This window comes from Oenanthe melanoleuca, chromosome 4 (assembly GCF_029582105.1).
Source record: "Oenanthe melanoleuca isolate GR-GAL-2019-014 chromosome 4, OMel1.0, whole genome shotgun sequence".
Lineage (NCBI taxonomy): Eukaryota > Metazoa > Chordata > Aves > Passeriformes > Muscicapidae > Oenanthe > Oenanthe melanoleuca.
Genome location: NC_079337.1, coordinates 789,119 through 801,321, shown reverse-complemented (window position 1 = coordinate 801,321; position 12,203 = coordinate 789,119). Strand labels below are relative to the sequence as shown.

The 12,203-nt window shown below is 44.4% G+C and overlaps 1 protein-coding gene across 4 annotated transcripts in view; it reads right to left on the bottom strand.

Moving 5' to 3' along the window:
- Positions 1 to 12,203, bottom strand: part of ANKRD17 (ankyrin repeat domain 17) — a 67,837-nt gene that overhangs the window by 33,745 nt on the left and 21,889 nt on the right. For all 4 annotated transcript variants that reach the window (XM_056490533.1, XM_056490534.1, XM_056490535.1 and 1 more), the window contains exon 2: positions 95 to 248. In XM_056490533.1, coding sequence (XP_056346508.1) covers positions 95 to 248 — 154 coding nt within the window. The remainder of the gene's footprint in view (positions 1 to 94; positions 249 to 12,203) is intronic.

The following is a 12,203-nucleotide window of genomic DNA, read 5'->3' as shown; positions in this document are numbered from 1 at the left end:
CCATGCTGCTATGGATTAGCCTTATGCAAGCGACTCCAGTACGGACTCCTGTAAGGGCTTTGGGGTTAAACCTGTATGGGACACGAGGACTTACCCGCAGCTTCAAGTAAAGCTTCTAATCTTGCCTGGGTTTCGGGATCTACTGTTCTCAGGTCAGCACCATCAGCAGTACTTGACAGCAGCAGTTTAGAAGCTGTTTCCAACATCGGGTTTTCAAGATCATCCTGATCCAAGATAAATGATTCCACCTGGAAAGTAACAGATCCGGTTTCAGAATTATATAACCTACCAAAACAGACTTAAAACATAAAAAACCCTACAGCTGCAGTTATTATTTAAGCATTTTTTATTTTTAAGTACTTTGTTGGATTCAGGTATTTCACTTCAGGTCTGATGTCTCCTAATCCAAATCCAAAGAAACCAACCAAAAGGACAAGCAACACCTTCCACATAATATCAACATCACTACAAAATGACTTCATGTCACAGCATTTTTTCAAGAAAACATTTTCTTAAACTTGATCCATAGAATATGCAATTGTCTATCTGCCCTTTTTATAAAACTTCTTAGATGCTGAGTTGTCCAAGTTCTTCTGTAGACCCTGCTTTCCTGTGCTGCCAATTGTTTTTGCTGTGAAATATGCACAAATTGGAATGAGTGTTTTAGAGAAGAAAGCCCTAATACTAATTTATGTTATCCTGACTGATAGGATAGGAGCAAGTAGTTTAGAGAAGACACTTCTGAGCGTTCCATGAACTCACACCACAGCCCATGAACTAGTCACCAACACAGTTATCAAATTATAAAGACCAAGTTAAACATGCTCCTACAAAGCTCAACAGGTTCCAAAATTCCCAGTTTCAAAACCCAAACCCCAATCCCAATACAAAACCAGAATAAATTTAAATGCCAGTCTGCCCAACAGAAATCACAAGTGACAGCCACCCCTACAACAACTAAAAACTGCAGTCACCTCTGGATAAAAGCAACCACTGTCTCTGTCTGTTCCCACATGAAGTACACCTTGTTGAAACAGAAATTTGTTTTATTCTTAAGTTTCCTTTGTGTCTCCAAAGTTTCATGAGCAGTCCTATGAGCATCACAAGTTGAGATTCCTGGAGATAAATTCCCCAAGAATCCATCTATGTGGGCAGACAAACCACAAGAGCAAGCAGTTCATCTAAGGACTCCTGGAAGGTCCCTCCAGCCTCCATCCATTCTCTTGTCACAAGAGGGGAGCTCACACAGCTTTTGCCTTCTGCGTCCGTCTCCCACTCAACACCTCTAGGACAAGCTCAGCTTCAACCCAAAGGCCTTGTTTGTTAAGGCAGGCAGCCTGAGAACTTCCAGTTTTCTTCATTTAATGCCTTCAACACCACCACTGAGAAACAAAGGTGCTGGTCAGCTCTTGGCAGTACACAAACACACATCTCAAGGGCACCTCTAAAGCCTCCCTCTGCTCCTTTGCAGCCTCTCTGCCCTCCTCCTCCAAATCTGGGAACATGGAGCTGCAAGGGAGGAACTGATGCAGCTTCAGGTCAGTGGCTCAGTCCAGCAGCATGCCTGTGGCTCCTCAGCAATGCTTTTGCCAAGTGATACTCACACAGGCTGCTCACTCCAGTCTGGCGTACTGGTGAAGACAACTCCTAGTTTCCTCCCCAGCCCCAAGGAACCCTGCCTTGCCAGAGTCCTTGGCCCATCCCTGCTCTCTGCACCTACTACACTATTTTAGGCCTGTTTTGGTTCATCTGAGGACTTGCCATCTGTCTTCTTGCAGAGGACAGCCTGCTGCAGCAAGGCAGAGGAACCGCTGCACTGCTCAGGAGCCAAGTAACAGATTCACCCCTGGAAAGGCAAACTCCGGAGCTGTCGGAAGGATTCTTGGCTCACCTCACTCCTGCAAAATCCCAACTGCTCAGACTCACTGCAAAAGATCTCCTCCAAGTGAAATAATGAACAGCTGGTCGTGGTTCTTCCCAACACTAAGAAATATTTGCTAAGAAAAAAGTCAAAATAGGAAAACTACTCTCCCCCACACATATCCTCTCCCCAAAATTAGGTCTTTCATGCAGTTTAAGTTTCAAATGGAAAAATCCTCCCATCTTCCTTTCAGCTAAGAATAAGTGCATGGTGTGATTAAATAAATAACCCAAGGAGAACAGGGAGAAGCAGAAATCCACCCACAAACAACACAGCATCGAGACACCCATGGGGGACCAGGAGAAATAAGCCTCGCAATAAAGACTAGGGAATGTTTGTATTATGTGCTGTCACTAAAACATTTCAGAACAATATCAAGAAATTAGCTCACTGGAAAAACACTTAACACTATTTTTTAATATTAAATACAGAGCAAAAATCTGTTCTATTGCAAGGTAAAAGAGATCCACCTTCAGCCTGCAGAACTTTGCATTTCCTCTGCAGTTTTAAAGTTGTTATTTACCTTCAGAGTCTCATTAGAGTTACAGTCTTGTCTTTTCAGTTTTTCTACACAACACCAAGTACCACACAGGGATATTGATAAAGCCATAGTGTATCAGAGCAGGGAAGAAAACCGTATTTTGGTAGAAGGGAAAACTCTACTTATACTTGTCAAAAAATCCCACCTTCTCCACAGAAGCTACAAATGAAAACAAAGCATTTCCATGTACCAGGTTAAGTAAACAGACATTTCCTTTAAAAGGCTTCAGATGTATTTTATTTCCCTTGACTAAAATAAATGTAGAATAGTATCCAAATGCTCCACCTTATATATCAGAATATTTCATCTGCATGCTCCCTCAGCATTCCCCCAATCCAACAATACTCTGGCCAAACCCCATTGTTCAGACAGGCCCCAACATCAGCCCTTGTACACGATTTCTCCTACTCTCTCATCCCGCAGTGACAATCTCATGTTCTTTCCTAGATTTACTTTGCTCAAAACATATTTTAGTATATTTGACATAGGAAGACAAAGCACACCTGAGCTGCCCTAACTGGTGTGGCTCTTGCCACCACATAATGCTGGATCAAACAGAGAGAATTCAGCTCTTGATGCTAAAAGATGGCATGAAACTGCCTTCAGCACAGATCACATTGTGGCCCCAAGCCTCCACATCATCTCACACAGATGTAGACTAAAGTCAAAGAACCAACTTCCTCTCAAGAGCTTCCCTCAGTAAGAAGACACAACAAAACCCCAAGTAGTTACACATAAAAAAAACCCAAACAAACAAACAAAAAAGGAAACAACTCACATGCACTAAGGACTTGAAGAAAAGCTTTGTGTTATCTACTGATTTCAAATTTACTGCTTTTAAGGCTAAACACAGATTAATATCTTCCCAGTATTATACCAGGCCAGGCCAGGCAGGGAGGCAGAAGGGAAGATATATCCCCCACCTACAAACAACTGTCTCTTCACATCATCTCCTCCTCCGAGGAAGAAATGCAGTAGCCAACATCTAGCAGATCCTCTCGAACCACACCATCGACTAAGGTATCAAGCTAGGCAAGTCTCTCAAGTACCAAAATGAGTATACAATGCCTAAATTAACACCACAAGCTCAAGAAGACTGCAACTCTAACCTTACTCCCAGCAGAAGAACCTGCCACCAGTTCTATTACCTGAGAGCTTTAAAATGAGCTGAACTCTGTCAGAATAAAACCTTGCTTTATGAACAAGGCAGAAAAGACTTGTTCCCAGCACCCACCACCCTCACTGCAAACACATTTATTTATCCATCTAATCAGTGTGTGGCTCTGCTCACTCCCAGAGCATCTCTAGCATTTGGCTATAACCGAGTTACAGTTTTCCTAAATGACATCTTTGCTATAAGGACAACCCAGAAGCATTAAGAAAAGGCTGTAAAAAGCAATTTTCTCCTTCCCATCTCAGGCTCCATCTGATTCCAAGAGCCCATTTTGCTGATCCCATTCCCTGCTCCTTCTCCTTCAGGCCATCCTGCATGCCCCCAGCGCTGATGTGCCCCTGCCTTGCAGCGCTAAGCCAGAGCAAGCACTCTGTCTAAACTCAAATCACCTCTGTGACGTGCCACGTGGAGGCAGAGCAGCAAGGAGGGCACTCAGTGTCATTAGCCAGCCCCAACACTCAGAAGAACCTGAGTGGCACCTTTGGACAAACATCCAGTGACATCTCCTGGAAGCAGAGCGAGCCCCGAGCCGCATTTGAGCCATTTACAGGACAGCAGGCAGCATGGTATCTCTGTCTCTGGATGCTCAAAGCATTAGTGCAGAGCTCCTCAAGCAGTACCAAGGAAGCAGTGCTCTGCAGTCAAGTGTCTGGCAGCCAGGCTGCACACAACAGCTCTACACGGCTGTGAAACAGCAAGTCGGGCTCATTAACCTAACAGGATTTATTTTTTAAGCTTCAGTGTTTTTAAGCACCGTAATATAAAACAGCAGCATCTGAAACCGGATTTGGATGAACCACACTAGCTCAGACAAGCATTAAAAGAAATCTAACCTCTTATGAAAAAATATTTTCGCTGCAGGATTTTTGCTCATTTTTGGGGCTGGCCCCTATTTTCAAGTCTTAAAATCCAACACAACTTCGTGTCTCAGTTTTTCTCATATGAGTACCATGTCTTTGTCCTTATATAAGGCATGGAACACAATTTAGGATTTGCTACATTTTTAACTTGGCATTTGAGCCTTTGGTGTTTGAAACCCAGAGGGTGCCACATGCATCCTAGGACCACCAGAGCAAAGCCCTTCCCAAGAACCTTAAGGACAAGGAACAGCCAGTGGCTACTGCCAGGGTAGCGAACTGCAACCCCTAAAATAAACCTTACCTGACACTCCTTTTGGATCAGTTCTTTGTGAGGCACTTACTGCCAATTAGCAAGTGCTTTAACAGCAGACTTTCCCCAGCTCCAAGATTTTTGGAGAGCAGCAAAAGGTTTTCAAAGACAGCAATACATTTAGTAAGAATTTTCAACTATGTTTGGTGTTGCGAAGCCACCTCCAGACCAAAACCACAACTATGACCAGGTCAGTTAATAACCCTTAGTCCTACTTTGCTGACTTCAGCCCCCTTCCCTGTTTGAAGAGCAAGGAAGTTTCAGATTCTTTCCTCACTCAGCTAAAAATTACTCCCTCACAGTGAGCAGTTTTAATCCTGATTTCCATGAGGAAATTTTCATGCCTGACCTACAGTCACACTGCTTTCCCTGGTGCTCCAGCAATTCCTGTCCAAGATAATCTCAGCCTTCTCTCCAGAACCATTTCAGCTCTCACACCTCCACGACACTGCACTGAAAAACAATTAATCTATCTATCTACACTTGATACACTACTGAGCATTTCTTGACAGCGTATTTTCCACTGTTCTCTTCAGGAATACACTTGAAGTCTGTTTCACACAGAAATAGCAGCAGAACACACAAGAGGAAATAAACCTCCATTCCCAGTGCAAGAACAAAGTCCAGCTCTGACTAATTTGCTATGTTCACTTTGCAAGACACTGCTAGGGCTTTTTCATGCCTTATATCTAACCCTTTGATGCACATCAAGGGATTCGTGAGGCAAGAGTGAATGAAAACAAAGCAAGGATCATTTGACATGTGGCAAACTGGGCCAAGTATTTCAAGCACCAATTTTTCACTTCAGGATCCAAAACATGATATTTAAACAGGCAACCCAAAACCTCTGCAAATTACAAGGTATAATACCCCATACTACAGCAAGAACTTCATGTTTGCTCTCTCACACCCTGCTACCTTTTAGCCTTCAGAATATCACCGCTGAGGTTTTCAAAATACATGAGCCCATCTCAGTTTCAGGACAGCTTACTAGAAAAAATACTCTGATTTGAAACATCAAGACAGAAAAATGAACTTACACGTCTTCAAATACAACAGTGGGAATGGATTTTGACTTTCACAAACTAACTACGGAGCCAAAGTACAGGGTTCTTCCTTTTCACCTACATGTTTTCAGGTGAAACTGCCACTTAGTACACAGGTTTCAAGGCACTTTAAGCCGCAGATCTTCACTGCATTAATAATGCATTACAGAAAAAATTCCATCCAAGGCTTTACTGAAGCCAAGGCTTTGGCAGTGCCTGCCATTTCTATGGGTCAAACACTCACCAACACCCCATTTGACATACTCTTGAAGTGTAACTGATGGTTTCCTGGCTCCTTACACAAGACACCATTTTCTTTAGACTAGTATCAGCTCCCTGGTCACTGCAAGGGAAGGCAGACATGGAAGCCAAGTGCAGCAGATGATCAAGTGCCCACTCCATTTCAGCTTTGCAGATTTTGTGTGTTTTCCTCAAATCTATTTTCTAGGAGGAACAAGATGTAATTCTCACTTGCCCTACCCTGCTACTACAGCAGCACAGTCACCACAGACACTGTCTGACAGCACCACCTCTTCCCTGCTCGGTGAGGATGGCTCCCACTAATCTGGGATACACAATCAGATCCCTTGTCTTCTCAACATGCACTGACCCTCCCCAAACCAAAACGCCTCGTTCAGCACAAATCTGAAATCTGGCAGCTGGAACATCTCAACAGTATCTTCTTTCATTTTACTCCTTTAACTGTACACTCCATTTCTCTTGCTGCTGCTACAAAAACTGATGGGGGGAGAGGAGGAGGGAGGTGAGAGGAGCAGCATGCTGCTGAAACGGCATAACCCAGTCCACACGACTGGCACTAGCTGAGCCTCTGCTGCAGGGACACCTGCATTAGGACTGCAGTGTGCTTCTGATGACGAGACAGGTGCTGAGGTATTCGCAGGAAAATTCCCTCCTCTCCTCCGCACGCTGCATTCCCAGCAGCATACACAGCAATAAAAACAGAGGGGCAGGCATGCTGAAAGCCCTAGCTATGAGAAGGTTGTGAAACCACATGGAATAAAATTCTTTTTCTATTTCAAACCCTCATTCCAAGCACTTGGCACACTTCCACACGAAGCAAATTCATGCATTAACTGGTATTCAGCTGCAACCGTTCATGCGAGAAAAATTTCACGCCAGTGTAAAAATAGCAACACCTCGTCTTACTATCATTTTAACTTCCCTGCCAAAATTTCACATTTATGTGGGGGTCAAACAACACAAATTTTAGTCTCTGACATGAATAACGAGATATAAACATCACAATAAAGAAAAAACACTGAGATACATACCCATGCCTCCGAAAGCTGAGCTTCAGACAACACTGCTACATCAACAATATGAAGCTGCCACATTTTCGATGCAAGCCCTCAACACAGGATCACACCCTGACTCTCCTCCCAGCCCTCCCTCAACCTGGACTTCTTTTGGAACCCCCTTCTTTTGGAGAAGCTTTGAAAAGAAGTGACCACAGAAGCAAAGCTTGGACAGGTACGAACAACTCGCAGGCATCACCAGAGATGTGGTGTTCTACATCGGAGCCACGGACAAACAGCAGCACCTGTAACAAATGTTCTTCCCGTGCCACTGCAGAATCAAAATGGAAACCAACCCTTGCAAAATACCCAACAACTGAGGGATACTAAAGGGACAGCTCAAGCCTATGCAGGCAGTTTTTGCCACTCTTCGCACATCACCCATCAAGCCTTCCTCACTGTTATGTCTGTTTAGCAAAGGGATCACACAACCATGAAGAGGAGCTTCCCAGCATCATCCTCTTCCCTTATCACCAAAATGCCCAAATGTCACACCTGAACAACTGCAGCCCTAAGACTCTCCCTCAGCTAGGGTAAGCACTACCTAAGCTACTTAACAAATTACTTATAGGACCACTCAAACCAGAGCTGCCTCGCCAGAGCCCTAGAAAGTTTAGAGGGGTTACATTCCCTCTGACCCCCCCACACTGTGCCACAAGCTCGGCAACAAGAGCCACAGAAATAGCACTTCAGAGATTTCCTGAAGGACAGCTCAAGGACTCTAAACTTCCTGGGAAATGCACACCCCAAGGACCATCACCACAGACTCAGAAAGATCCTTTAACAGTACACGACCAGCTCTGATGGATTCGGTAGTGAGAACTAAGGAATGCAAAGAACACAGGCAGTACAGAACAATGTAGTTCTGCAGTAGCTGCTATATGAAGCTGTTTGGACTCGGCCAATTCAGTAATTAAAAACCAGGAAGTACATGAAGCATGACTCTGCTCTGAACAGAAGATTTTAGCCTAACCCTAACCTGAAACACACTTCACTTACAGCAACACCAGCATCTCCAGCCTGTGCACAGCTGAGAAATGACTGAGGAGTCCTGCTGTGCACTGTTACATCCTATTCCTCACTGCCCTACTTTCAGGGGACTAATTATTCTCTTAAGCCTTGTTTAAGGAAGGTGAGCTCCCAAGAAAGAGAAAATCCTTCTCTAACAGTTGGTCACGTTCCTTTTCCACCGGACTCACCTTTTGCCTTGACTGTCCAAAGATAAATTTGACTAATTCTCAATACAAGACACTTCTAAGCATGCAATGAAGCACCTTGCTGCCCCAACAGATCCCCAACGACTGACTCTTGAAGCATCTTCCTTTAAAATGACACTTAAGGAAAAGGTGAAGACCTAAAAGAAACCCAAAACCCTAAGCTATTAAAAACACACGTGCATTGTTTCAGTGCTACCTCTACAAGAGTCAAGGCTGAAATCTCAATGATAATTTATTGTCTTTATCACTGATTAACTTGAGGGGGCTTTTCTGCACATTTTTTGCCTGCAGAGTCTTCAAAAAATACCTCGAGCTTTCTTCTCACAGTTCACTAAGTAGTCATTTCTATGTCACACTCAGACTTTGCTTAGACCCTTCACTAACCCTTTGAAAAGGGAGCTTAGAGTAGCTTTGCACAACTGAAGGTGGAACAACTTCTCAGAATACTTTATCTGGAATATTTTTCCCCTGTTCCATTTGCCTGGCCTCACGCACTGTGTCCAAGTTTCAGCTCGGGACTGCGCACACCACTCCATTTCCAGCTGAAACAAGTTGTTTTTCTAAGGATTGTAGCTCAGCACAGCTGAACAATGGAAACACGACATCCCAACTCGTAAGCGGACAAAGGCAGCAGCAATAAAGCTCTGGGCAGACTGAGCTGTGGGGCCTTGCCTTCAACCAGATTTCCTAACAGCAGAGCCCAAGTGTGTCCATGCAGGAGCTGCTCTCTCCCATCTGAGCACATGATCATTCCTTGCAGAGCAGCCAGCCCTCGGATCAAAGCAACTCCTCTCGAGCCCGTGCCAAGCAAGCTGCTGAACTTAGCAACCATGCAGATCCAGAGGAAAAAGAGGACAGGCATTGATAGCTCATCATGTCAGTCACAGGCAAGACCACCCTACTACCCCTCAATCAGAATCATCTATATCCATCCAAAATAAATTTCCCAAAAGGAAGCCTCTGCACGGTGCGCTTTCCCTGACAGAACACGTTCCATTTTTAAGGTTAAGAAGAGACAAACCACGGACTTATCCAGTCTTCAACAATAAATGCTCTAAATTTTTACACTGAATGTGCCAGAAAGCATTTCTCAGCCAGCACAGACTTTCAGCAACCAGCCTAGTCAGCTTGGCTGCATTCCTCCCGCATCCACAAGTGACTACGGCAGTAGTACAGCAGCTACAATTCCCATAAGGAGCCTACTCCTGGTTCCTAACTGTTGTCAGATGACTTCTTTCTGTCTGTTTCCCAATTCTGATCCTAAAGTCAAACTCACTGTCAAAACAGAGGACAGCTCACACGCTCATTTACACCACAAAGTTTCCCAACAGAAGACAGACCTCCATTCCATGGAAACCTGACATGCAGACCAGCTATCAAGTCAGCAGCAGCTTTAACAGTATCACAAAGCAAGGAAGTAATCCATGTTTGTCCAGGTATTTTCACCACCACACACAGGCACTGAGATAAACAGAATGGTCAGGTCACAGGACAAGAGAAACAATGGGACCAGACATAAAGGATTCGGTATCTTGTATGATGAAGTTATCCTGATTCCTAATGCCCTCTCTAATGGACTCGAACACTGCATCCTCCCATCTCTAAGCAACTCCTTGCCCTCTCCAAATCTTCCAAGCTCTGTTTTTTTCCTGGGATGAGGCCGTCCTGACAGCATTTGCAGAACCCCACAGGCACCCACCCGTGCAGGAGCAGCTGTCCTCGGCTCTGCAGCGATAATGAATCCCAGGCATTCCCGTTGTGGGGAAAAGACTCCATAACATCTCGGTTCAGCAAAGCATGACCAGCCTTAGTGAATCCAACACACACTTGAAAGATGCTGCATCACACCAATTTACTACTCAGACTGGATCTGGGGTACCAAACCTGGTGCTTCAGGTAATTCCCCTTCCCAACCACACAGTCATTCAGTGACCAGCAAAACTAAGAAAAAAACAACTTTGCTGCTTCATGCACAAGTAAATTTTACTTCTGTAGTGGCAGTTACAACAGCAGATTAACATCAAGCAAGAAGCAGACGCCCCCTTTTTTTTTAGCCCGTGAAAGGATAATATACCCACCCCAGGGCAACAAAATGGCATTTTGCAGTAGGAGCACGGTGGGTTGATGAAGCACAGGAAATGAACTGTGGCAAAAAGCACTGTCACACACACACTCCCAGGCCCTGTCTGTCCCCTCCATGGAAGCAGGCTGTCTCCTTGCCTGTGCTCAGGAAAACAAAGATCTACTGGGGAGGAAAAGACATGCCAGTGGCAGACATCCATCTCTCCCAGCACTGCAAGGAAGAAAAGCTGTTCTCCTCCCACTGCGGTCTGCCTGCTTTGCTCGCTATGCATAACCCACACCCCCTGTAGAACTGTGTTTCTCTCCCATGAGACAACACCAGGGATTAAAAGCCTTCAAACAAAATAGTGAAAGGACAACTAAACAGAGTTTCTTCCTCCTTGCTCCCTTGAAAAGGAAATCCTCTCAGATTCTCAATTGTGACCCCTCTTGCACACACTCTGCCATGTGCATTTCAGGCACCAGGTCCACAGTCACCCGTAGAAAACACAAATTTATTCAATCATTCACTATGCCCACTGAGCATAAAACACAGTGAGCAAGTGGCCTGAACTGCACAGCATCAGTTGGGTTTTAAACAGAAATAGTTTGAAGCTGCCCACATGTTTTCTTACACAAATTTGGCAGGCAATCTTTCCCTTCTGTAAGTGGTTTTGGTCGGCTGCTCTTCACAAAAGCAAGCAAGTGCTCTGTGCTGAAGGATGAGGCAGCAGAAGGGAAGGAGGACATGTGGAGGAGGGACAGGATGAACACACAAACAGCTACTCTGTTCCAGTCCAGCTCAGAATTCCCTTTGGCATGAATGAAACACTGACGTGTGCATGGGCTCCTGCACAGCGATACAGCATCTACTGGTGAGCAGATATGTTAAAAAAAAAAAAATAAAAAAAGCAGGAATGCAAGAACACATTTTTTCATCAAGCAATGCCACGTGTAGCTTGGCTTAGTCAGAGCTTTCCCATCCCATCAGCAATTAAGTGCACCAGTTCACTGAAAGGACATCCTAGGAGAGGACTCTATCCCTCTCTTCATGGTCTCAAAGCAAAACAATTCCAAGGGCTGAAAAATCCCAAGAAATGTGGTTCCCTTGCCCCACAACTCATCAAGCAGTAGCTCCTTGTCTCAAGCCATGCTACACTAAGTGACTGATGGACAGGAGATGTGGACACTGATGCACATTAGAAACAAGAAACACAACACAACATGGCAGGAATTATTGTTATTGGAAGGACAGAGTTTTCAAATATTTATCTAATAATAAAAAAAGACGTGCATTTTGATTCCAGCCTCCCCAAAGTTTAAGTGAAACTATGAAACCTTCTAGAATATCAAGGTTCAGGTACCATTTCCCTCACCTTTACTTCCCAAGCCAGGAATCAGCAAAGACACCAGCAAAGCTGCTACTGCCTGAAATTCACCATCACAGCAGAACCTGGAGACTCAGGAACGGCTCCTTAAGAAACATGCTCTAAGTGAGTATCAGGGAAAAGGGTTCATCCCAAAAGATCAAACCCTGCGTAAGATTCAGTTTATGACAAACTACAGAAATCCCTTTTTCTGTAGAACACTTCCTGTGCAGATGGCTTTTATCAGAACTTGCTTTTATTCTGCCTCCAGAAGTTCTGCAGCCCACATCCAATTTAACCTATCAGGATCAGGGAGGGGAAAGTAGAAACCAGAGGTCCTTAGAGGACATCTACAATTCTTCATGTAATTATCTTGCTGAAATAATTATT